Source organism: Stegastes partitus, unplaced genomic scaffold (genome assembly GCF_000690725.1).
Source record: "Stegastes partitus isolate 25-593 unplaced genomic scaffold, Stegastes_partitus-1.0.2 Scaffold1132, whole genome shotgun sequence".
Classification (NCBI taxonomy): Eukaryota; Metazoa; Chordata; class Actinopteri; family Pomacentridae; genus Stegastes; species Stegastes partitus.
The window spans coordinates 75,811-100,978 of record NW_007578863.1 but is presented as its reverse complement, the minus strand read 5'-3'; the positions used below and the strand labels follow the sequence as shown (position 1 = coordinate 100,978).

The 25,168-nt window shown below is 40.4% G+C and overlaps 2 protein-coding genes across 3 annotated transcripts; both read left to right on the top strand.

Annotated features, from left to right (window-relative positions):
- The first annotated feature begins 1,670 nt into the window (after positions 1-1,670).
- c4b (complement C4B (Chido/Rodgers blood group)) lies at positions 1,671-17,297 on the top strand. 2 transcript variants are annotated; one of them, XM_008296517.1, is made up of 41 exons: positions 1,672-1,790; positions 2,035-2,224; positions 2,311-2,485; positions 2,577-2,647; positions 2,729-2,817; positions 2,890-2,972; positions 3,072-3,159; positions 3,379-3,502; positions 3,635-3,767; positions 4,530-4,642; positions 4,725-4,883; positions 4,961-5,128; positions 5,226-5,417; positions 5,719-5,862; positions 5,981-6,104; positions 6,318-6,389; positions 6,492-6,704; positions 6,795-6,906; positions 7,135-7,205; positions 7,300-7,439; positions 7,531-7,746; positions 7,826-7,877; positions 7,970-8,059; positions 8,141-8,347; positions 9,927-10,002; positions 10,134-10,326; positions 10,448-10,543; positions 11,247-11,409; positions 11,594-11,787; positions 11,898-12,056; positions 12,146-12,205; positions 12,286-12,376; positions 12,454-12,619; positions 12,720-12,804; positions 13,302-13,373; positions 13,444-13,546; positions 13,653-13,742; positions 15,358-15,462; positions 15,615-15,698; positions 16,582-16,714; positions 16,793-17,297. In XM_008296517.1, the coding sequence occupies exons 1-41, from the start codon at positions 1,729-1,731 to the stop codon at positions 16,935-16,937; spliced, it is 5,103 nt and encodes a 1,700-aa protein (XP_008294739.1). In that variant the 5' UTR covers positions 1,672-1,728; the 3' UTR covers positions 16,938-17,297. The 2 variants fall into 2 exon arrangements, with proteins under 2 accessions (XP_008294740.1, XP_008294739.1); XM_008296518.1 differs by lacking the exons at positions 15,358-15,462; positions 15,615-15,698 and having other exon boundaries at positions 1,671-1,790.
- A 786-nt stretch (positions 17,298-18,083) lies between these two features.
- LOC103368221 (uncharacterized protein PF11_0207-like) lies at positions 18,084-21,383 on the top strand. Its single transcript, XM_008296516.1, has 3 exons — positions 18,084-18,113; positions 19,589-20,089; positions 20,366-21,383. The coding sequence occupies exons 2-3, from the start codon at positions 19,616-19,618 to the stop codon at positions 20,627-20,629; spliced, it is 738 nt and encodes a 245-aa protein (XP_008294738.1). The 5' UTR covers positions 18,084-18,113; positions 19,589-19,615; the 3' UTR covers positions 20,630-21,383.
- Positions 21,384-25,168: the final 3,785 nt, after the last annotated feature.

Below are 25,168 nucleotides of genomic sequence, written 5' to 3'. Positions count from 1 at the left end.
TCAAACGCTCCATCCATTGCAGGATCCGATCCCGGGACGAAAGGATGCCATCGCTGCTCATCCCGATTTTAACAGAGAGTTTGGTGCTGATTGTCCAAACGCAATTCTTGTTATACTTCTCCATATCCAGGAGTTGTGGATGGACATCATGCCCCCAGCTCTCACTGACTCCCTCTTACCTCTCACTGCAGTGATACAGAGATCGAAACAGGAATTAACTGAATGTGATGTGGCTGTGTGCTCAGAGGCACCTGCATTTTTATTGTTGGATTGGCCGGATTTACAGATGTTTGTTGGAGTTTATCTAGAAGGACATACGTAGGGAAATGAAAATGAGTAATGAACTGTGTGGGACGTTTTGAATAGAAATGTTAAAAATCCCACTGAGCTTCTGGAGGCAGGTATTTTTTTTCCTGCATGCAGGCCCACATTTTTTTTTTTCTCCAGGACTGCAGCAGTGGATGAACATTTTTCAATTCCCTTGAAATTTTTGCAAACTGTTGCACTAGTTTTAGGTGATATTAACCTGCAGAGAGATAAGGTCCACTTCAAGAAAGAAACACATGAACTTATCTAGTTAGTTGGGTTGCAAATTTTGGAAAAAAAAATTAACTTGTATCTCACTGGGGAGAGTAAAATTATTCCTAGATGAGGAGACGATAAGGAGAGATGCTTCTTCTTCTAAAAGTGTAGTTGCGTACAAAATCTTCAGTTATTTGATTGCTACTTGGTATTATTACTCTTTAACATTCCACCTTTGTTGTGAAAATCTTTACTTTAATATTGATTGTACATGAAGAGATAATCACTTTAAACAAACTGCAATTTAAATGTCCACAAAATATTAGAGAAGGCTCTAATGACTGGAAAAGTCATGCAATGTGGCGCCTCATTGTGCAGCTTTTATTTCTTTGCCTATTCTGACAGGGGTTTTGTTTTTTTTTTAATCAACTGTTGTTGAATTGAATGTGTTTGTTTCAATTTCACAATGTGTACCCATCTCCTCAGTTGCAGCCCAATTTCCCCCAAACCATGTGATTTACAAGAAATCAAGTGTGTTCTGTTTGATTTGGGGGCAAGTCCTGTTATGTGTGTGTGTGTGTGTGTGTGTTTATGCCACTTGCATTGTTCATATGTTTAGTTTAAATTTGAAATTGCCGTCTGTGTGTTTAATTTTGAATGATGCACAATGTGAAAACCTTCTTTTTGTCATTGCAATGTTTATGTAAAATAATAAATAAAGCTTCAGACATTGTCTCTTTGTCATCACTGTTCCTGATTGCACTAGTTTAGCACATAGCTCGGCAGCTTTTTTAAATCTCTTTCAGCAAACAGCTCGGTCACTTATGAAGGGACACAAGATAAGGATTACATCACAAGTAAACAGTAGAGAAAGACTTTATTATGTGCTAAATAAGCAGCTTTAGTAAGTTTCGATGGCATTTATTAAAAGCATGACTGATTGACTGGAGTGTAGAAGCGTATGGGATTCTGCAGATAAAGTTAAGCTGTAATTTGCAAATAAATCATTTAGTTTCTGCAGGATTCTTTCCAAATCAAACAGAAAAGCGCTTGATTTCTTGCAAATCACATGACTTTGGGGAAATCTGGCAAACTTGCAGTAACCAATGAGAGGATAGTTACACATTGTGAAACCAAAACAGACACATTCAGTGCAGCGTTAGTGTCAGCCTGTGTCAGAGCAGGCAAGGAAGCAGAAGCCGCACAATGGGGCACGTTTTCTTTATACTGCTGATGATCTTGACCTTGGATCACTCAGCAGGAAACAGGTAAACGTAGGAACAGCTGCTTGCATGTGCATGACATAGTACTGTAGTTAATGCATGCTGAACTGTGGTTAATGCACGGAGTGATACATTTGCATTTTGTCCGTTAAGATTTAACATCACAACAATTAAGCAAGCCCATAGTACATTTGCTGTGATGGGGAATAACAAGCATTATGTATTTTTTTTAATAATGCAATGAGACAAGAAACATGCTGTAAGATTTACGTTTCCCCTTTATGTGCAGCTTCTTCATCTCCGCCCCGAATGTGTTTCACGTGGGCGTTAATGAGAAAGTGTTTGTCCAGATGGGACGACCTCATCTAAACAATCTTGTTAGTCTGCATCTGGAGCATGAGACTACTGGTACCGTGCTGTCTGAAAAGAAAACTGTTCTGTGTGCTGACGAAGGGGATACCAAAACAGTGGAGCTCATGGTAATGACAAAGTTCACACAAAAAAGCAGAAAATTTAGACGCAACTGGACGTCATGAACCCAGATTTCTGATGTGCATCTTTACAGATAAACAGGGATGTTTGGTCGAGAATTACACATCGTCACGGTCCTCCATATGTTGTGCTGGTGGCAGAGAGCGCCTCCCTCAGACCCAGGCAGACAGCAAGGATCCTGGTGTCAAAGCATCAAGGATATATCTTCATTCAGACCAATCAGCCGATCTACAACCCATCCCAGACAGGCAAGTGAACAAAAATGTAAAACAATGTAAAATATTTCTGTTATCTGTGAAGATTTTAAAAGTCATTACATGCTGAGTGTCTTCGTTTTAGTGAGATACCGGATATTCACACTTGACCACAAAATGAGGCCTCATGAGGGAGTGTTCCAGATATCAGTGGTGGTGAGTAGATATAAATTCGTTGGGGGGAAAAAGAGGTTATTAAAAGATTTTCACGTCATGACTTTTATCGTTTAATGACAGAATGCTGTTGGAAACAGAATAATGAAGTCTCTCAGGACTGCACAAGGAGGAATATTCCAAGGCTCATTCCCCATCCCTAGTGTCTCTAAGTATGTTCAAGCAAATTGTGACTCACATAGCAACACAGCGCATCTCTGACACATGTGCTTTGTTTTTTAAAGGATGGGCACGTGGAATATTACAGCACACTATAGAGACGATGAAGAACATGTTGCTTCCCGAGCGTTCAAAGTCCAAAAATTTGGTAACCTTCGATCTGATTTAAAGCTACAGTAAGCAATGCAGCCCAGACTAGCTATATTCTGTAGGATTCTCAAGTAACATGAATTGTTTCGCACCCTAGTTTTACCAAGTTTTGATGTGGACATCACTATGAAGCAGCGCTATATTTTGCTGGAAGATGATTGGCTTAACTTCACCGTCTCAGCGAGGTAAGTGTTAATTCATTTAATTCATACATTGTGTGCTGTTAATATGTAGATGCAAACATTTTCATAAATGTTTTCTTGAAGGCAGAAAGCTTGGTGCTTAGTCTGAAACATTAATGTTACGACTAAACTAGTCTTTAGATTGCTTATCTCAGGTGCTAACCTTGCATTTTCAGACTGTCTTTGTGTCTTCACTTCATCAGTTACAAATATTTTTTCTAGGTATTCACATGGTGAGACAGTCAAAGGGGCTTACCACTGCCAATTTGGAGTCATTAAAAAAGGTACAGCTGGTGGTGACAAAATGACGCCTAACGTCATCAAGGGACTGGAGGTGGCTGGCTCGGTAAGGAAACAGATCAAATATCCCGAAAATTTGTAGCTAAGCTCAATTTCTGGCGTCAAAGTGCATCGATATTACGTGTCCTCATAAATGTCGATATACTTGAACGCTAATATTTCGTGTCATTTCTTGCAGGTCGAGAATGGAATTGGAACAGTTTCTCTTCAGTTAGCGAAAATCAGTTCAAAACTCAAAAACAAATCGTTGGCTGACTTGCAGAGAAATGGAGAACAACTCTACGTGGGAGTATTCGTCACCAACATCCAAAGTAAAGGACACACTGTCAACCTATAAACTATTGTGGAAGTCAGAAACCTCTCAAGTCAGAAAGTCTCAAGTTTGAAATATTTTTTTTGTTACTAAGTGTGAAAGATTTTTGTTTTTTACACAGTTGCAGATGCTGTGAAATGGTCAGACAGCTGGTTTCCGTTTCTTGTCAAGCATCTCTACAGATGATAAAATATGACATTTAATAAGAAGTGTTGTCAGAATCCAGCAGCTTGACTTATTGTGAACAACTTTCTCTAAACTTCAAGAGTTTTATTGTCATAAATTATGTAATAGAGTATAAGAGTAGTGAAAGCTACTTTAAAAAAAAATAAAAAATCACGATGAAACTTTCCATAAAGCACCATATTGTCACCATAAACATATATGTACATTTTACTGGAAGAACTTCTGCTACAAAAATACACAACTAAATAGAACGCTATAGCTTAACATACAAAAAAAAGAAGACGTTTTGGCATATAATCCTAAAAAATGCACGATTGCGGTCCATGATTTCAACTTGAGCATTTATTACACAATTTTTACATTCTGTTGTGTAATTTATTAAAATATGATTTCTGTATTTTATCGTAGATTGTGTACAACGTGAGTCAAACTGCTGGGTTTCAACACATTTCTTACTAAATGTCATATTGCAGCATACGTATTTGTGAGAGTAAAAAAAAAAGAATAGAAAATCTGTATATATTTATGATTTTGGCTAATATTCCCATGTGCATTGTTCTTCTTTTTCCTCTAGGTGGTGAAATCCAAGAGGCAGAAGTTTACCTTCCTGTCATCATCCACAAATACATCATAGATCTCTCTCGAACTCGCTCTGTTTTCTTCCCTGGATACCCGCTGGATGTGGTGGTATGTCTGAAAGCAACAAATATATCTGTGCAGATGGCTGTGACGATATCTAGTAAAAGATTGTTTGTTTTTTCTATTATAGGTGCTCATGCGTCACCCAGATGGCTCCCCAGCAGCTGGTGTTCCTGTCACTATGAATGTACCAGCATCCAATCAGGAAGCTTGGCAAGGCACCACTGATCGGGACGGGTCAGCGTTTTACACCTTTAACACCAACCGTGTGCCTGAGATCACAGTTGAGGTAAGCATCCATAAACTTATTTCGAGGTGTCATCAAATTTGCTCTGGCCTAACTGTTTCCACCTCTGGCTGCAATAGGTGTCTGCAAATGGCCGGACAGAGAGGAAGATAGTTAAGGTTGCTTCATCTCCGAGTAGCAGCTTCCTTTACCTGACTTTTACCAACAAGGTGTACTCTGTGGGTGACTTACTCACAGTGACATACAACTCCATCAACAGCCCAGCAACTGGTTATATGTACTACATGGTGAGGAACATCAAATTTAATACAACAAGTTTTCAGATTCATGAGCCACATTTTATCATCGTTACACATTTTTAATGTTAACGTTTGAATGTCGCAGGTCTTGAGTCGTGGGATGATAATCCAGGAGGGTTCTCTCAAACTCGGTATATCAGCCGTGCAAAAGCTGCTGATTACATCAGCTATGGTTCCCTCTTTCCGTCTGATTGGCTACTATCACAGCAGCAGTGGCGACATCGTTGCGGACTCCATTTGGGTTGATGTCAGAGATGAATGTGAGATAAAGGTCAAGGTGAGTAAACAGAGCAGATAAGAGAGCAGCCGGAGCCGAGTTCAACAAACAGAACTTTAACTCTGTCGATTGTGTGTTTGCTTGAATTAATAAATTCTCTATAAGTAGGATACTTTCTGGATTGCTTGTAAGGCTGTAAAGTGACTTTATCTGAGGGGCTGGGGTTGAGATTAAGATTAGAGGGTTGGGGATTAGCATCGCAGTGGAGACCTGTGTATTTATATTAGTTATAATGTATTAATTGATTTAACTCTGACAGTGAACAAAAAAAAATGTCTCTAATAGCTTAATCTTAATTTAGGTTGAAGCAAAGAAATCATTTATACCTGGATCGTCCACCGAGCTGGAATTTGATCTCCACGGTCAGAACGCCAAAGTGGCTCTGCTGGCTGTGGATAAGGCCATCTACGCCCTCAATGCCGATAACAGACTCACAGCCAAACAGGTTACAGCTTCACACACTCCTTTAATGTTCACTTTTTTTCTTTCTTTTTTTTTTAAAGTCAGTGTTATCTTTATATTATCAAAAAATAGGAGTCCAAACATTTGTTCTCACTGTTCAGGTGTTTTCCACTATGGGGTCAGCTGACCTTGGTTGTTCGTACAACGGAGGATCTGACGCAACATCAGCGCTTTTAGATGCCGGCCTGTCGCATGTCTCCAAAACCAAATCAGTGTGGAGAAGGAGTATGACAAACTATTTTTTTCTTCATTTAATTACTTTAAAATGATCTTTCTCCAGACCCCGATTTGACAGGTTTTGTCAATAAGCATCAAACCTCTTGTTTTTGAATCATTGTATAACTAAACCGATCGTGTCTGGCTGTGAGGAGAAATCCAAAGGAAGAAACCAACTGCTGTCCAATGCTGATTTTTTTTTCTGTTGCAACTCTTTTGCAGATTTTGGCTGCGACTCACAAGCTTCACGACAAAGACGAGCTCTGGACCTTCAACAAGAAATAATGGCTTTGAGTGAGAACATTCAGACATTAAGACTTTGGGATAAAAATAAGATGCTTCCTGTGAAATGATGCTATAAAATTGGACATTGTTTTCTTTATTTGTCATTTTCAGAATCAAACTTTACAGATCCAGGCCTGAGTAAATGCTGTGCTCAGGGGGTTTCTCTCATCCCTATGAGACGAACATGTCAGGAGAGGAGGGATAGGATTCTCCTGGTGAATTCAAATCAGACTTGTGCTGACGTATTTCTGAAATGTTGCGTTGATGCGGCGCGTCTGAGACAAAAAAAGATGCTAGAAGATTCCCAGACAGGACTTGGAAGGAGTGAGATAAAACCGTCACGCGGACACTTTACACATTTACCTGAACAGCATATGTGGCTTTGAAAGTTAACACATTTGTTTTAATGTTTAGCTCTAAGCTCTGAAGAAATGGAACAGTTCTTCTTGGATAATACTCAGTATATTCGACGATATTTCCCCGAAAGCTTTGCATTCACAGAATTTGACGTAAAAGGCAAAAGAAGGTAAGATGTGGACAGCGAACTTTATATTTATTTGTTTTTTCTTTTCCACTAAAATACGGTGGCAAGTTAGAGCCATTAAAACATTTGACGTTATGAAGTTATGTTAATGCTTCTAATATTACAGATTCTTTCACTGTTCTGTGTAAATTAACCATACTTCTCCAGTGTCAACTATAAATATAAAAACAAAAAGTATTTGTCAGATTAATTTCACAAACTTTCTCTTAGGCATTCTTTAACGCTACCTGATTCCATCACCACGTGGGAGTTTCAGGTCATCACTTTATCTGAAGCTACTGGTAACATTTCCTGCCCGCTTTGCAAATGCATCTCAGATATTTTGACTTGAGAGTTTCTTATTGATAACTGCATGTCACTCTGTGTTGCATTCAGGTTTCTGCGTCGTTAAGCCATACGAGGAAAGAGCATTTAAGCCGACGTTTGTCTCCTTGAGACTGCCTTACTCAGTGAGAAGATACGAGCAACTGGCCATTTCTCCTGTTATCTACAACTACGGTGACAAGGAAGTGCAGGTAGATAAAACTTAAGTGGCACTGAAAATAACAAGGACCCACTGTACTAAAAAACTGAATTCCTTATGTTGTTTTTCTGCATGTGTTGTAGTTGGCAGTGCATATGGCACAAACTGAAGGGCTTTGCTCCCCCGGTTCGGCCACCTTGATCTCTTTTGTTAACATCACAGTGGCGCCACAGTCCTCTCAGTTTGTCACCTTCTCTGCCGTCCCCATGGTAACCGGCTCGATTCCCATCAAAATACGTCTGTATGATATGGATGATGACTGGGGGATAGATGCAATTGAAAAAAATCTCAATGTATTGGTGAGTGACAAAAGGCTTCTGCAAAACAGATGCAACAAAGCCAAAGAACACACAGTAACTCTGTTATCTCATGTTGTAGACAGAAGGAATGGAACAGAGAGTCGGAGAAACCAGACTGATCAAACTAGATGGTGAGCGGTTTTCGTATTTCTCAATGCTAATAAAATACTACTTGTTTAACAGTTGGAATTGTTTTTATTCTTCAATACTTCCTCTGTCATAGGGAGGCGCCCACAGACAATAACTATTGATGGAAGTCTACCAGATGACACCGTCCCAGAGTCCAGCTCAAATATATTTGTTTCAGTGGAAGGTAGGAGGTGCTGTTAGACACAGAAACACAACTTGTATTCCTTTGAAAATGTCTTACATCGTCAGTGTTCTTGCCTGACAGGAGATGGATTTGGCAAATCACATGCGAGGAACCTTCTTTCTCCTGAGAAGGTTTCTGAGCTGATCACCTTGCCTCGCGGATGCTTAGAACAGACAATGACACGTCTGGCCCCGACAACTTTAGCCCTCCGCTACCTCGACCTGAGCGACCAATGGTTTGAACTGCCTCCCGGTGAGAGAGATAAGGCTCTTAATAACGTTGAGGAAGGTAGGAACACATCACACAGTTATTTGCATCTTCATTATTTAATTACTATGTTTATAGTTGTTATTTTTTTATGCTTTGGGTGACCTCTTGACCCTGTTCCACTAGCACCACCAAATATTTCCACTTATACGCTAAAAACATTAGCTAACAAAAAACTTTACATTACAGATCTTTGTTAATTATCTTGTATGTGCGAGATGAAAACATTTGTGCATCTGTGAGTGCACATGAATAAAACATCCTGAAAACAGAGTATCTCATTAAATGACTGAAAGTTTCTATATAGTTGGAACAAATATATGTATCATGACAGTCTTGGGTTTCCAGTGACTCGTAAAACTCTGAATTGCTGGCATTGAAACATATTTCACTAAAAAAAACAATCATTTTGATTCTTTCACTGATTTGTTCAAGGTCTTCTGGAAATATGACCAAATCTGCTTTGTTAAAAAAAACATACATACAGCAATGCTAATGTCTGGTTAAACATCCTTTGGCCATTTTTACCTCAGCTGGGCACTTTGGTAGCTGTCCACAAACCTCTGGTTGTATGTTTGACCCTTCTCTTGACAGAATTGGTTAAACTGCATTTGTTGGCTTTCTGACACAGACTTGCTTCTTCATCACAGTCCACATGTTCTTGACGGAGTTTAAGTCAGGACTTTGGATAGACCATCCATCCATCCATCCATCCATCCATCCATCCATCCATTATCTATACACCGCTTAATCCTCACTAGGGTCGCGGGGGGCTGGAGCCTATCCCAGACAACCAAGCACACTCACATTCACACCTACGGACAATTTAGAATCACCAATTAACCTCAACATGTTTTTGGACTGTGTGGGAGGAAGCCGGAGAACCTGGAGAGAACCCACGCTGCACGGGGAGAACATGCAAACTCCACGCAGAAAGATCCCGGGTGTCCTCTAGCTGCGAGGCAGCGGTGCTAACCACCGATCCAGCCCTTGGGTAGACCAGTGTAAACCAATAATTTTGGCTTAATTTAGCCATTTGTTTACTGTTTTTGGTGTGTGTTTGGAGTCATTGTCTTGTTGGAACACTCATCTCAATACTAGACCCATCTTTCTAGCTGATGAGTTTAGGTTTCCCTGAAGAATGTGAAGGTTATTCTCCTTCTTCTTAAATATTCCATTCACTTCAATTCCACTGGCAGCAAAACGGCCCCAGAGCATAACGCTACCACCACCGTGCTTGACAATAGGTCTGGTGTTCTTGGGGTCAAAGGCCTCACCTTTTCTCCTGCAGAGATAGGATGGGATAGGCTCCAGCCCCCCCGCGACCCTCATGAGGATTAAGCGGTGTATAGATAATGGCTGGATGGATGGATTTTGTCATATTTCCAAAACACCTAAATCTACCCAAGAACCAAAATGCACGACTGCGGAATAAAGGGCTCTGTTTGAATTCACTCCCTATTCACTGCATTTACTGTTTCGTGTGTGTGCATGTGTAGAGTGTCTAAATATGTCTCCTATAGAGTGACCTCAGAAATTCTACAGACTACAGGGCTATACACTTTTTTGTTTAAACATAGCAAACAATGTTTTTTGTCAGGTTACATATGGATTTTACAATATCGCAAACATGATGGCTCCTATGGTGTATGGAGTTCAGTGAGATCCAGTAATTGGTAAGTATTTGTTTAACATTACCATATTTATCTTTTTTGTGTTTTTACATCCAATATTTCACAACAAAAATCCAGTTTCTTCAACCTTTTCCTTCCACTTACCTCACTTATTTTCTTTCTCTTGGACTCAGGGTGACTGCCCTTGTAGTAAAAGTGCTATCAATGGTGGCGCAGCGTCAGACAGCAGCTCTTGGACAACAGGGTCAGAGGCTTAAAGTTGTACCAGAGGAAGAAATCTGGCGTTCAGTCGAATACTTGCTCTTCGAGCAGAATCCTGATGGATCATTCACTGACCCTCAACCTGTATTACACAGAGGAGTTCTGGTAACGTCTCTTAAAAGTTGAAACATGGTATCAGAGCACATATGTGATGACAGTATTAAATGTGACATAAATCCCCAATAGCAGTGATTTTAATGCAATATTGTCTGTGTGTTTAATGTAGAAAGGCCAAGACCAACACTCATCCATGACTGCTTTCATAACTATTGCACTGTACCGGTCCCTTGAATTTCTGCAAACTGAACCTCGAAGCAATGTGGTAAGAAACCTAATGTCCTGTTTCACTGTTTTTACCTGTAAACCTCGTGTGGCAATGTTCAACAACTACTTAGTCATCTGCCATGCAATTGTGTTTTGACATTTATGTTGAATTCCAAGTATTTTAAAGTTTGGTTAATGATGAAATACCTGCGAAACTAATGACGTTCCCATCAGTCTCTGCTGTACTTTGTGCTAATTAGCATACTGACACTACAATACGATGAACAGTAAACTTTTAAGGTGCTTAACCTCATCATGTTGGCATGTTAGCATTAGCATTAGAACAGTCTGACAGAGCTGCTGGATTTGTTATTGTTGCAGTTTTATTTTTATTACAATTTTATACACCGTTGGCGTAATTGCAAGAAGCATTAGGTGTTTCTGTATGACGCTTAGTTAATCCTAAAACCGTTGTAAGCGATTTAATTATAAGACCCCCATGCAACGGGCCAGTTAAAATCATCCTCACCTTTACCACAAAGCAGCTTCAAAAATCAGTTGATGGTGCATTAACTTGTAATAGGGAAAATAGCACTTTAGACACAACAGAGGTTAGCCGCGATTTAGACATCTCATCCCATAACATCGCAACATTGCATTATTACTTGTGGGACAATGTCATGTCCATGTGTATGTGTTGTTTACCTGCATGCATTTTGAGATTAGTGCCATATTTTTGTTTTTCTGCATCTCTCTTCCAGGAAGCAAGTATATCAAGAGCGGCCACGTATCTCCAGTCACATCTGGGGGAGCTTAAGCATACCTACGCCATTGCCATTACAACGTATTGCCTCTCAGTTTGCCTGCCAGAGGGAACTGATCTCTCACATGCATGGACAAAACTTCAAGCAAAGGCTACTAAAGGCACGTCCTATCCATATCCAATGTTGCCTTGAGTCAGTCCTGCTCATTGATTTACAGCATTTTAAAGTGATGACTATGCTGGTATACATCTCTATACATTATCAGGTTCCACAACAGTCACCTCCACCATTCTCCACCACTGTGGTCAAAATGTTGTGTGCTTATTGTTGTTTTTAATTATCAGCGGAGAATGACTGCTATCTGTGGACAGAGAATCCCAGCCCTAGTAATCAAAAGAAGGCCGATGCGATCACAGTAGAGACGACATCCTATGCCCTCCTAGCTGCAGTGCAACTTAAGAATACCACATGGGCAGATTCAGCAGCCTGCTGGTTGACCACCCAAGAAAACTATTTCAAAGGCTTCAAATCATCACAGGTGATGCTAGATTTCCTAAACCCGAACCCCCTCAGCCTTTGGTTGTTGGTTGATCTTGCACTACCTATTTAGCCTCAATGTGGTGTTGATGGTTTGTTGCCCCACCCCAGGATACCATCATGGCACTGGAAGCCCTCTCAGAGTATGAGCTAAAGAGGCCTGTCAGACCTGAAGCAAAAGTAGCAGCAGAGTTCACAGTGCCGGGAAGGCAAAACATTATAAGACTTGCACTGGAAAATGACAAAGAGAAGGTGGAAACAGACCTGAAGGTATCACAGGACAGTCCCATCCATGGACTTAAATACACACATATCAATATTTGATGTCATTTTTGAAACCCTTCTCTGTTTTGTCCCAGAAACTTGCCGGCAATAACATTCACGTGGAGCTCACCGGAAAAGGAGACGTCAAGCTGAAAGCAAGTTTCATTCACTTCTGTGCTGTGTATATTATAAACGAGATTTGTAATTTATAGTAAATCCCCAATCTCCTTGGCAGATTGTGAAGGCTTACCATTTACTGGAACCCAAGGACGACTGTGCAGAAATGTCTATCAGTGTCACAGTGGAGGGGAAAGTGAAGTACACTGGTGAGTCTTTTTTAAGTGATAACAAATCACAACCACTGATAAAAGCCACACAGTTACATTAAGCTCTGCCTTTCTAGATAAGATCATAGAAAATTATGACTACTATGACGACACCGCCGACGAGGAACGGCCACGAGTGCCACGATCGGCGATTGAGTGGTTTGACGCTCGCACCCGAATCACGAGAGATCTTGATAACAACCTAAAATCAGACAGCGTTGTTACCTACAGAGTCTGCGTCAGGTTCGTTGAGTGAGATTCACCTTGCATTTGCTCTGAATGAGAAAATAAAGGTCACAACTCCCCGATCAACCTGTATTTTCCATTGTTTTTGTGACCACAGACCAAAAGGCAATCTCACAGGAATGGCGATCGCTGACATCACATTGCTCAGTGGATTTACTGCTAGTACTATAGACCTGGACGAGGTTAGTAGTTTTCCTCACTTTGTCTTTGTTTGGACAGACATAAAGCTCTCCCGGTTAAGTCATTAGTGCGTAAGATTAACAACAGGCATTTAACAAACTCAGAAGGCTCTTACAAACAGCTGGAGCTCCTCTTAATGTTTTTATCAAAAACAAGATTACATATATTTGTGAGTCCCGAAAATCTGACCTGTTACAGACTCTGCCTTCAGTGCAGTAAAGTTTTGCTTCTATGGACATTTCAGTTTACAACAGAAGTGAAATTTCAGAGGAAAGTTTGATGCTGAAACAGGCTTTGGCTTATGTTCAGGACACTGAGGATATCAAAAACATTTCAAACTGGAACCTATATTGGAGAAAAACATTTCCAGAAACATCTGCCTGTCCCGTGTTTCAATTCTGTTCCTTTACGTCACACCTATGTTAGCAAAATCACAGGAAGGACCTTCTGAACTATCCTTACTTCTGCAATAAAAAGTTCAATTCTTGTCTCCCCTCAGCTAAAAAAGCTAGAACAGTACATTTCCCATTATGAAGTCTCCTACGGAAGAGTGCTGCTCTACTTTAATCAGGTAAGTTCAATGAAGTAAAGTTGTACATAAAAATTGCACAATACTCAGAGATTTTTTTCTTCTTCTCTAGATCTATGAACAGAATGAATGCATCAAGTTTGATGCTGTCCAAACAGTGCCAGTCGGCCTCCTCCAGCCTGCTCCAGCCGTGTTCTACGATTATTATGAACCAAGTAAGCTTTTTACACTACCTACAGTTTTTCACCAGGATAGAAGGGAATCTCTGTTTAGTTTAATAAGAGTTTAGTGACGACCTGTGGTTCTCTTCTTCTCTTGCAGGCAGAAAGTGTACTGTGTTCTACTCTGCCCCACGAAGAAGCAAGATGATCTCCACACTGTGTTCAGAGGATGTGTGCCAATGCGCAGAGAGTAAGCCATTACGCTAAGACTGTGTCTACATGAAGTCATCTAACGTTAAACCAAGTCATTTTTTAGTTATTATGATGACCTCTGCATGTGATGAAACAATATACAAACTGCTAAATCTCATCTTTTTTTTTTGCCATCCTTTTTGTTGGCAAAAAATGCAAAATCACTGCTAAACAGACAGACGGTCTGTTAAACTAGATCATTATTTTATGGTTGGGATACTGTCTGAAAAAGTCACCACAAATGCAGGAGCACAGCTGGGCTTTGATGTTCAAAAATTGCCACAACCCCAGTTACTCTGCAGTACATGTCTGTCGAGTCTCCCTCTGATCTCTGTGGTCACCTATAGCTTCAGTTTTTTGATGCAGCAGAATTAGCAATATGGGTCCATGTTGCATTTTTTTTTCAGTTTCTGCTTTCAGCCAACTGGCTGAGTTAGAGACTTAAGCCTTGATGACACTCGAACAGCAATAGTTGTTGCTATTATACTGCTTTTGTTGGTCAGGGGAGTCGGCTTGGACGATTCTTGCACAGTAAATCATCTCGAGAGGGTCAGTGTGGGCTCTTGCATGACAAAACTCATTGATGGTATAAAACCTGAAGCCTTGACTGCACTGCCTTGTGGACGCGCTGAAAGACAGACGCATAGCACTGCTGTTATGCTACATATCCTGTCAATGAAAGTTCTCTTGGAGGACTCTGTTCCAGACATGTGCAGCAGGGTGCATCTACATATTCCAACATATACACTGCTGCTGAGCGTGTCCATTAATTGCCCTTGTTGAGTTGTTGCCCCATGAGCACAAGCTTTGGGTTGCAGAGGAGTCTGTACGTGGTCTTACGGACTTGGTGAAGTTGCGAAATCGAAGTCATGGGGACTGTAGTGGACCTTTGCAAACTTGTGGATGCGGCAAGTGTAACACTGGCCTGAAAGCTGTCTTCTTAAAGCATCACTTTGTTGTGACAACAGCGCCCTCTATGGCCACAGGTTGTAATTACAAGAGTCTAGTGCATTGCATTCTGCCAGACTCTAGGTTTAACCGTTGAAGGTTACTAGAACCCTATCAGATGTTTATGCAACAAACAAAATCATCTTTTCAAATAAATCCAGCATTTTCACTGTCCACAGCAACAGGCACGCTTGTGTGCCTCAGTGGATTTCTTTCTACCTTTCATTCTCCTGCATTTAAAGTATTGAACCACAGCCACAAGCAGCACTGACAGAAAAATAAAATTCCCACTCACACCAGTCAGTTCAACACAGTTCATCAAAAATAGTAGAAGCTAATTTTAATATTAGTGTTGATACAGCCATGAGATGTCTAAATCATGGCTAACCTCTGTGAGCTGACTTAGCTAAGAATCTAATCTGCTATTTTCCCTATTACAAGTCAATATACCATCAACTGATTTTTGAAGCTGATTTGACTTGAAACAGGTGCACACAGACCACACCACTCCACATGTGTAATAATTTTGGAAAGCTTCATGTTTGAAACAAAAAAAAAGGTGTTTTTACAAACTGAATTCATGTAACATGAACCTGTACTGGCAAATGTTTACCTTTCAGGTTTGTGCAAATAGTTAAAGGTGCATATGTTGATCTTTTCTTTAGGACCCTGTTATAAACTACAGAAAACATTCAAATCGCCAAACAATGCAAGGATCACAAAGAATGACCGAACACAACATGCTTGCTTCTTCCCTACGGTAGACTACGGTCAGTACTGTACACAAGGCATGTTTTGGAAAACATGTGATCCTGACTCTTCTATGAACATCTCAAATCCCATCTTTCGTATATTGACATTGCAACACGATGATGCAGTCGAAAGGTTCAAATGGATTTTCTTGATTTTTCTTGTGTTCCAGCGTACATAGTGGAAGTCACCAGTGTTTCTGGGAAGAGTAACTTTGAGCTGTACAAAACTAAAGTAGTTGATGTCCTCAGATCAAGTAAGGAAACTAACAGCAAGCATAGCAGATGCTATGACCAAAACGGTAGACGCTTCATCAAATCGCAGACTAACAGTCTGAAAAACAGCTTCTGCCCCAGAGCCATGACAGAACTGAACTCTGGCTAAACACTAACTGTCTGGACCTGAGCACCTACGAGCAACTTAACTCAAGTTGATTTAATCCCCTCACTGGTAATTTACTCACTGTCAAATAAACAAAATCTGAAAAAACCAACACCTTTGCATGTACCACCTTATGCACCCTGTAATCATGTACTGAAACCATGCATGCTAACATACAACTGCACCTTCAATGTCATTACTTTAAGCCATACTTTTTTGCAGCAATGTGCAACATCAGTTACGATACTGCGTTTAGAGCTTTTGAAAAGAATAAGCTGTCCCATGTTTTTATTGAGGGCAAAGTCGCCTCACAGCTAGAAGATCCCTGGTTTGCATCCTGGTTAGGACGCCGGGGATCTTTCTGCGTGGAGTTTGCATGTAGCGTGGGTTCTGTCCGGGTTCTCCCACAGTTCCAAAAACATGTTGAGGTTAATTGGCGATTCTAAATTGTCCGTAGGTGTGAATGTGAGCGTGCTTGGTTGTCTGTCTCTAAGTGTAGCCCTGCAACAGTGTGGCCCCCTGGCGACCCTGATGAGGATTAAGCTGGTGTATAGATGATGGATGGATGTTTTCATTGATACACTTGCCTATGTATTTTTTTTTCTACTAGATAACTGCTTTGATATCGACATGTTTGGAAATCTTCTCTGATGTGAATGCACTGAAAGAATTGCTACTTAAAAGTGTTATGCTCTTCTATTCTTCAGTGCTTGTGTTTAGGCTTTCAATGAATGTAATGACCATCATCTATCTACTAGATGGAGACGTGCAAGTGAGTGAGGATTCTGTTCGGGTGTTTGCCAAGAGGTTCCATTGCAAAGGACATTTAGAAGTGGGGAAGAGGTACCTCATCATGGGCAAAGATGGAACCACAAATGACTCGACTGGCTCGTGAGTATAATCAGTGATTTGACTGAATTTCACTGGGATTGAGTCTCACTGCGGTCACTCCTTTCTTTCTTTTTGTAGGATGCAGTATCTGTTGGAATCAAACACCTGGATTGAGAAACAGCCGTCACTAGAAGAAGATTGTAAGAAAGTTGCCAATAGACCTGCTTGTAGGGATTTTAATGCATTTGTATCCGAGTACAAGATGGATGGCTGCAGACAGTGAAACAAATCTGATTAATTCAGGAGAAAGAAAGCTTTTGTATTTTTAATTTTTTTTTGCAGTTTGTGATATTTTACTTCTGTGTCATAGTGTACATTTACTGTTGCAATTAGACTTTAAAAGCAGTCGTGTGTGACCATTGATCCATCATTATCTAGACCTAAATCAGACAATACGTGTGTAGCTAATTCTTCTTCTTGTTATCCTCTTATTCATTTTATTATTCAATTTGATTACTGGAACTGTATTATTTTCATTTAAGTTTTCTCACCCCTCCCTTTTTCTTAACAACACCATTCTTGATGTTTTGAAGCTATTGCTACCCTGATATTCTCGACAATAAAACACGTTGAATTGAATTGATTCAGCCCGACTTCACCGTTTTGTGATATCAAGTCTTCCAATTTAAACTTTCTTTCCGTCCAGTGTATTGTTTCAGTTAAAATAAGCCACTTTAATGTTGTACAGCAAACATATTGTTATATAGTAGTATACACGTTGAGATAAGAAACAACAAGTCCACCCACGGGGCTGCAAGGTGGTGCAGTTGGTAGCACTGTTGCCTCGCAGCAAGAAGGTCGCCGGTTCGCGATTGCGTTGCACCGGAATCTTTCTGCGTGGAGTTTGCATGTTCTCCCCGTGCACCGTGGGTTCTCTCCGGGTTCTCCAGCTTCCTCCCACACAGTCCAAAAACATGTTGAGGTTAATTGGTGATTCTAAATTGTCCGTAGTTGTGAATGTGAGTGTGCTTGGTTGTCTGTCTCTAAGTGTGATAGACTGGCGACCTGTCCAGGGTGTCCCCTTCCTTCGCCCTAAGTCGGCTGGGATAGACTCCAGCCCCCCTGCAACCCTAGTGAGGATTACGTGGTGTATAGATAATGGATGGATGGATGGATGGATGGAAGTCCACCCAAACATATACATTTTCTCTGCATAGTAAAGTTTTTTTTTTTTTTGGATGGCACATTTTAAACAGGGCTAATGTTATACCTAATAAGTTTAGATATTAAGGTTAAGACCCTACAAAGTTATATATAAAACATCTTTCCTTGCTATTTTAAAAATTGCAGTTAAGAATTGATATTATACATGAAAAGACTGTCTCTTTAAATCTGCACTGCCATCGAGAGCCTGGGATCCACCCTTCTCCTCAGTTTCCGCTAGCAACACTGAGAAGAGGTAAGCTTTATTTTTCTCCACTGCAATGTGAACAAGTTGGTTTTGTTAAACATTAGGTGTCGCATTATGTAATTCCAAGGGATACTTTGATGTTGTGAGCGCGCACATGTGTTTTATGTACAAATATAAAGGTTGTGAATGCACTTTTAGAACTTGTAGTAGACACACTTTTCTCAATGCCACATGGGTCTGGGTTTAGCCGTGATGGAGGGAGAGAACTGCTGCTTCACCACGCAGACGTTGTGTTTTTATTTTGTTGTACAGATGTTGTGATGCCACCAGTAAACGGACAGAACTAGCAGGATAATATATGTGCTGAATATTCAGACTTTGAGACAAAGAACCAGGCAGGTCCATTACACTGAGTTGGTTGTTGGGATGAGTAGGTCAGACTGGACCTCTGGTGCCGGCAATAAGAGAGCGCAGCACAAACTAAGGCCTTGTCCACTCGTAGCATGTGTGGACAAGGCCTAAGGCAGAGAGAAAGTGTATAACATCCAGTAGAGTATATAAATGAAACAGCTTGAGTTTAGACTAGACTAGAATAGAATAGAATAATACTTGCTGTTATTAATGTGAAGCCACGACAAAGTTACAAAAGCCTTCTCTAAAGGGTAGTGTTAAAAATCTGGTTTGGTGTTACGGACAAGCCTCGGGGAAACCTGGACATAGCAGGCGTTGGCTCCCCACTCTCCAGGACTGCCAGCCAAAGACCAGAAATCAAGTGTTCAAAAGAATGCATTTCACCACAGCCTGGTGACCTCATAGCTGGTTACACACATGTATTTGCATTTATTTAACAAAAAAAACCACAAACTTAAAACCTCAAGAAGTTAACATAGAAGCAGGTTGGTTTGATTTTATATTTGCTTATTTGCATGAATACTTGGTTGTTTTACAATGTGATGATTTTAACTGAACGTTCTGCCTCCCTAATATGAGTTGGGGGACATATTGGGGCTATACAAGGAGCTGAGGGAACTGGATCGCACATTGCACTCTTTTTTAGTCTGATATTTGGATTTTTTGGCAAGTGTCTGAACTGGAGTGTCAGTTTGTGAGAACTTGAAGGTCTCGACACTCGGAACACTGGGTAACAAAACTGTAATCTTAATATTCAAGGCAGACAAATGTTAATAATAAATTCTTACCTTTAATAAAATATTTGAGAACCAGAAGTAGTTTGGGATAAAACAGTGTTTAGTTCAAATTTGCCATAGTTGACACAATACTTGACACAACTAGTTGTGAAACTACCAGGTCCAGCCTGATGGTGGCACTAAAGCACAGCGGCTAGAAGTCCTTATTTCACTGCTCATGTTTAATGAGTATTATCGTTTGTCTTGTTACAATTATGAACTTTACATTCATCAAGTGTTCTATGTTGGTTGCTTTATCTGCATTTACTGCCTGATACATAATTACATGTGCACCGATGCTGTAATTGGAATCTGTTCAAATATTTGTCTTCTCAGGATAACAGAGCACGACCATTCCTAAAAATGGCAGCCATAGAGGAAATAATTGAAGGAGCTGAAGAGTCTATTGAAGCTGCTGGAGAAGAAGTTGAAGGAATGCCAGAAGAACTCAGAGAAGAAATAGAACTTGAAGTGGCTCAAGCCCGCAGTGAGGTTGTAGAGTTTTCCAGAGTCGCTGAGACTTTGAGAGCCTTTTCTGAATTTGCCAGAACAAACATACCGAAGGTTGCAAAATTCATCGGGGAAACCGTAGCGATTGGTGTTATCTTGTGGGCAGTAAATGTATGTCTCGACAAATTATTCAACCACCGAAAGCCAGAGGTGAAGAAGAGACGTGATGCAATTAAGGCACTCACCAGTGTGATCAAGACTCAAACCGACTTAGGGAATAAGACCATGGAGTGGATGAAGGAGCACAAAGATGAAATCATTACCCTGGAGGGGATTGAGGTGCCATTGGAAGCGACCATTGCAAAATACATCACACCAGTATCTGAGGTATGTCCAGTATTAAAACCTGATCCTGACTGGTTCATCGTAAAATAAGAAAAGTAAAAATCCAGTGCTAGACTCCATCCACTGACAACAGATTAATTCTACACACCACACAAATGAAATGAATGCATAAATATATTCGCAGTTGAATACGAGGACAAATAATTGTTTTCCAATTGCAAGAAATGGTTTAATTGAACTAAACAAATGTAACTGGAAAGTACAGAAACGGCGTCCTTATCAATCCTCACCTGATCTGATTGCTCATATCTTCTTTAGGCTGTTACTAGAGCCTTCAAGACAGCAGCAAGTCTGCAGTACGAGTTGGATGGAAAAGTTCAGTACAACATCCCAACTGGAGAAGACATGAGAGAATTCCTCACAGCTGGTGATGCATTTCTCAAAGGCTTCAGTGATCTGGTTGCCTTCAACTGCAAAACTGTGCAGAAGATTAAACAGCTGGCAAGTTTTCCAGTGAAACAGGCGGACGTCGACCTTCTCGCAGCTCAGATGAAAGCTGCCAAGGCCTTACCTTTGTGGTAAAGAAACGAGATACCTTGATTTTTGATTACAAGAGACGCAAGTCAGAAAGGTCAGTTTGAAGTCGAGCGATGACTGTAGTGTTTGGTTTCTGGCTTCTAGTTGTTAAAAAAAAAAAAGCTTATAGGACATTGAGGTTTTACATGTTGCAGAGTTGTGTTTCAAGCCGATATATAGTGGTTACCTCCTGCAGCCATCTTTTATTCTTCTCATCTTTTCCTATGCACAGTGGAGATTCTAGGTTTTATTTTTAGGGGGGGCCAATAGGGGACCAGTGCTGTATTTTGGGGGGCCACCCAATTACCGCGTTATTCGTAGATGTAGCCTACAGCAATTTCTCGGGAAGTGTTCTTTACTTGTACTCACATTGTATTACCAAACATAGACCTAACCTGATTAAATAGATCTAGCAAAATAAACACGATCTGGAAAAGGTTTCTGGTCAGAACATACTTGTAAAATATGGAATGTATATGGAATTTTTCAAAAGCAATGGCTCAAGGTAGATTAAAATGATACACACTCTTTTATATTAACAATGTTGCTCTTCATTTGCTCTGAGGAATGTCTGTCTGTCCTGCTCTGGTGCTGATGATGGGCTCCAGCTGCTGGACTGGTCCTGCTTTGGATGCCTGTCCTCAGAACTGTCCCCCTGAACCTGTCTGGGTTCACTTGTCTGACCCTCACATGGCTTCTTCTTCACTCTATTCAGGACTTTTGGGGTCTTTTGGACCCCAGGCCATTTATTTTAGGTGGCAGGTATGTGTTTTGTTTTTTTAAAGATTTTATTTTTAAATATAAAAAGAGGGACATGTGTCATGCATTTGGAGCCAACAATATGTGAACTTATCAGAAAATGTATTTAGCATTGTCTATAATGAATACCAACAATTATTTTGCACATATTCTTTCTTGGGGTCCAGTGGACCCCCGAAGACCTTCTACATATGATAACATGAAGTCCTGAATAGGGTTAAGACATGCTGGCTGCTCCTTTGTCTGACATTTCTGAGCCCTGCTGCTGCTGTAACAGAGACTAAATGACACCATTCAGCTGTAACTCACACTTGGGATTGGGAATGCTCTGGCTGCTCCCAAAACATCTCTGTGTAAAGTGTCTTAATTTAACGTTAGCAGATTCCAGCAGGGGCCATTTGCCCATTTTCCATGTCTTCCATCCATTTTCCATCTTGTTTAATTGCAGTTAGTGAGATGTTGGGTTATATTCGAGTATGATTCTGTGAGCAGCATGTCCATCTTGAGGATTTGAGCAGGCAGAGATGCGTAATGAAATATTATCACGACGTGTATCAACACTGTAGCATGTGTTTGCTGATGTAATGTTTCACACTGATGTCTTAATCATTGCTTTACATTTTAAATAAACACTGCAAATACTCTGTGGTCTTGTTGGTCTCATTTCATTGCATCCACCTAAAAGAAGTGTCAGATTAAGCAAACTGCAAATATATAACAAAGAGGTAGAAACACATCAATGATTAACACTTCATTAGAATGTATCAAAGGGGCTATGAACCGAAATCTTTTAGGGTTTTTTTGGTTTGGAAACAAAGAAAAGACCGATGTTTTTTTTAGTTGTTTTATTAGTTTTTTTTCTTAGTTTGTCCTGCAAATGAACTACAGATTGTCCAATGATACCCAGACCTGAGAGGAGAAACTTTGTGATGACCTGAGTGACCTATAAGGACAGCAGTAGGAGATTACATATTGGTAATATACTATGGAGTTAACCCAATACGTCCCTTTTAAAACAAAAATTTGAATCTCAGTTGCTGGGCTGATTTTCTTTCTTTTCTTCCGTATTTCTTCATGTCTTTCCCCAATGGTGTGATTCAGTCAGATTTGATTTAGCCTTCCTGTCGAATATATTTTTTTTTAAATTTTATTTTTTTTTCTTTTACGGCCAGAAAAGGACCTGAGAGGGGTCTCTGTACTGAACACTCAAAGTTCCCCCTTTGCATTCCTGTTTAACATCTGCAAGCTGAGGAAAAAGGGGGAGTGGTTTGGAGCACATGAATCTGATTCACTCGCTCCTGTTGGCGTTACACAGTGACAAGATTTGGATCAATCATCCCCTCAAAAGTTTTCTGAAAGCAGGAGTTAACAAGTCTCCTCTCAAGGTGCTGTGTTGCGATTATATAATTCAAAAAACGTAGGGGAGAAAACGAGGGGGTGGAGGAGGAGAAGGGGAAGTGTGGGCGAAGAGGCCGGGAACAAGTAAAGGCTTATGTGCTTATATTATTCTAATCTCTGAGGCCGGGTCCAATGTAAGCAACACGGGAGCACTGAGCATCACTTCAATCACAGCTGGATCAATGCTCGCACTGTTTCAGCCCCACCATTAGACATTTCATTAAATTTGAATCAATAAAGGGTAAATAAATACGCGGGATTCAGCATCTTTTCATCTCGACATTACTTTGGTGTGCCGTCAGTAGCCAGCCGCACATTTGAAGTGTTTTTACTGTAGAGTCTTCAAAGGTAATCAATGGCTTGTCGTGGCTTAGCAGACTTCTGATTAAATCAAGAGCAATCACAGGAGCAAAAGTGAGTTTGACAGAAGCAATATTTTCTATGTTTTATTTGACTGGTTTACAGATGAGTTAATTTCTCCGGCTGTTTGTGGATTTCAGTCAAATATTCGCAGCGGTTGAACGATACATTTATTTTTGGTTGATCTATGCATTGCCTTAAGGGATTGACTGTAAATACACATATTCCTTGAGTACGTGTTGACCTGTTCTGACAGACCAAATGTGCTTGAGCGGCATCGCCAGGGGAAATGTGCTCGTATGATCAGGTGTATTTTCTTAGGTGTGCGTTAGCCTTTAGCCGTCGAAGGTGGTGGGTGTCCGGCCATCTTTCCGAAAGGCCAAGACAGGGTCAGCGGTTTAGAGGGTGGTCCACGGTGCAGAAAGGAGCGAAGGCGGAGTAGTTCCTGAAGGCAGCCGCCAGACGGAGTGGGACCACCCACTCTGGAATCCACACACCATAATTACTTTTTGTTCGTCACCTGAACATTAAGGTGACTCGGTGTGTTATCAGTACAGCCACTTTTCACACAAGATACTTTCACAAAAGTATGAATAATAAAAAAAATCAGTGCTGGTTGAGTTCCATTTAGCTGTATCAGCTTCACTGTCCTGTATGTGAATGCTGACTGGCGCTACCTGTGTATTTCTTACAATGAGAAATCCAAAACTCTGCCTTGAATATGATCTGTTTTACACCAGCGACCCGATCAGCTGATGTTAATGAATTTCAGTACAACACATGGTACATTTTCTTGCCTGAATCCTGGAATTCTTTCACATATCTGCTAACAAAATAAAGTTATAAACCTCCCAATTCGGGCTTCATCAGCACAATAAATGGCCCACTGTCAGCGCACATCATTTCCATACATGTGGGCATTAAATGAGGTGATAAGGGAGCACCATTAACCCTTTGAACCCCAAAACCCACTTGCAAGTTTAAAAATTAGTCGTTTTTTTTCGATCTATGAAATCTATGATGTGCTGTTCCATCAGGAAAATTAAGCAAACTTAAATTACAATCATCGTGTTTCATCAAAACCGCTTTATTCAGAATCTCTCATTTAAAAAAAAATAAAAATAAACATGTGCTCTAACTAGATTCTGCAAAACAGATTGACCCAGCATAAGGTCAGGAGAGAGTTAGCTGCAACCAAAAGTAATGAGACAAAATTCAAGGACTTTTTTTTTTTTTTGGACTGCACTGCTGTTGTGTTTACACAGAGCAAGTATGGAAACAAAATGAAATTGAAGTAGGTATCATATGTAGAGTTCCCCTTTTTTAAAACAGTATTTTAATGTGTTGGCACTTGGAAAAAAATGTTGTACATGTTGACTCAAGGATTCTTCAATTTTGGTTGTTAGAACAAAAAAAAACAATAATGTGACCGCAGCTAGGAGCAACAACACCAAGAACTGCTTGGTGATCAGAGGGTTAAACAGGGCGATAATGGCGTACTGAGATTACTAGACGCTGGAGGAGGTCCCTTCCTGTGCATGCATGTAGTGTATGAACAGATGCATGTGTCATTATAAAGGGATGTGCATGTGTTGGCATATGAGGGCGCTCATTTTCCACACACCATGCAAGCCAGGCAGTGGTACAGCTGTGTGTATTTGTGGGATATTTGCAGTCTAGGTTCACAATACATGCTTGTGCACATGTGGAATAGGTTTGCTCACACTGTGTCACTGTACTTCAGTCTACTATTTATTTGCACATTACCATAGTACTGATTTGCACCTTATTTCTGCACAGCTATTTCTGTTTTTTTCTGCCTACTTGTTTCTGTATATTCTGTGTGTATAGTCTGTGTTTGGCTGGTTGCTTCTGTCTATCTATCTATCTATCTATCTATCTATCTATCTATCTATCTATCTATCTATCTATCTATCTATCTATCTATCTATCTACTCTTGTTGTCATGTCTTTTTTTAATTACGCTGCTTGCATCTGATTTACTTATTAGTCAAGTCAGGTCACTCA

Bases quoted from the DNA above. Each gene is read 5' to 3' on its own strand.
- c4b (XM_008296517.1), top strand. From the start codon at position 1,729: ATGGGGCACGTTTTCTTTATACTGCTGATGATCTTGACCTTGGATCAC. The intron at 3,503-3,634 runs GTAAGGAAACAG...CATTTCTTGCAG, and splicing joins GACTGGAGGTGGCTGGCTCG to GTCGAGAATGGAATTGGAAC. The intron at 7,747-7,825 runs GTGAGTGACAAA...CTCATGTTGTAG, and splicing joins AAAAAAATCTCAATGTATTG to ACAGAAGGAATGGAACAGAG.
- LOC103368221 (XM_008296516.1), top strand. From the start codon at position 19,616: ATGGCAGCCATAGAGGAAATAATTGAAGGAGCTGAAGAGTCTATTGAA. The intron at 20,090-20,365 runs GTATGTCCAGTA...TATCTTCTTTAG, and splicing joins ACATCACACCAGTATCTGAG to GCTGTTACTAGAGCCTTCAA.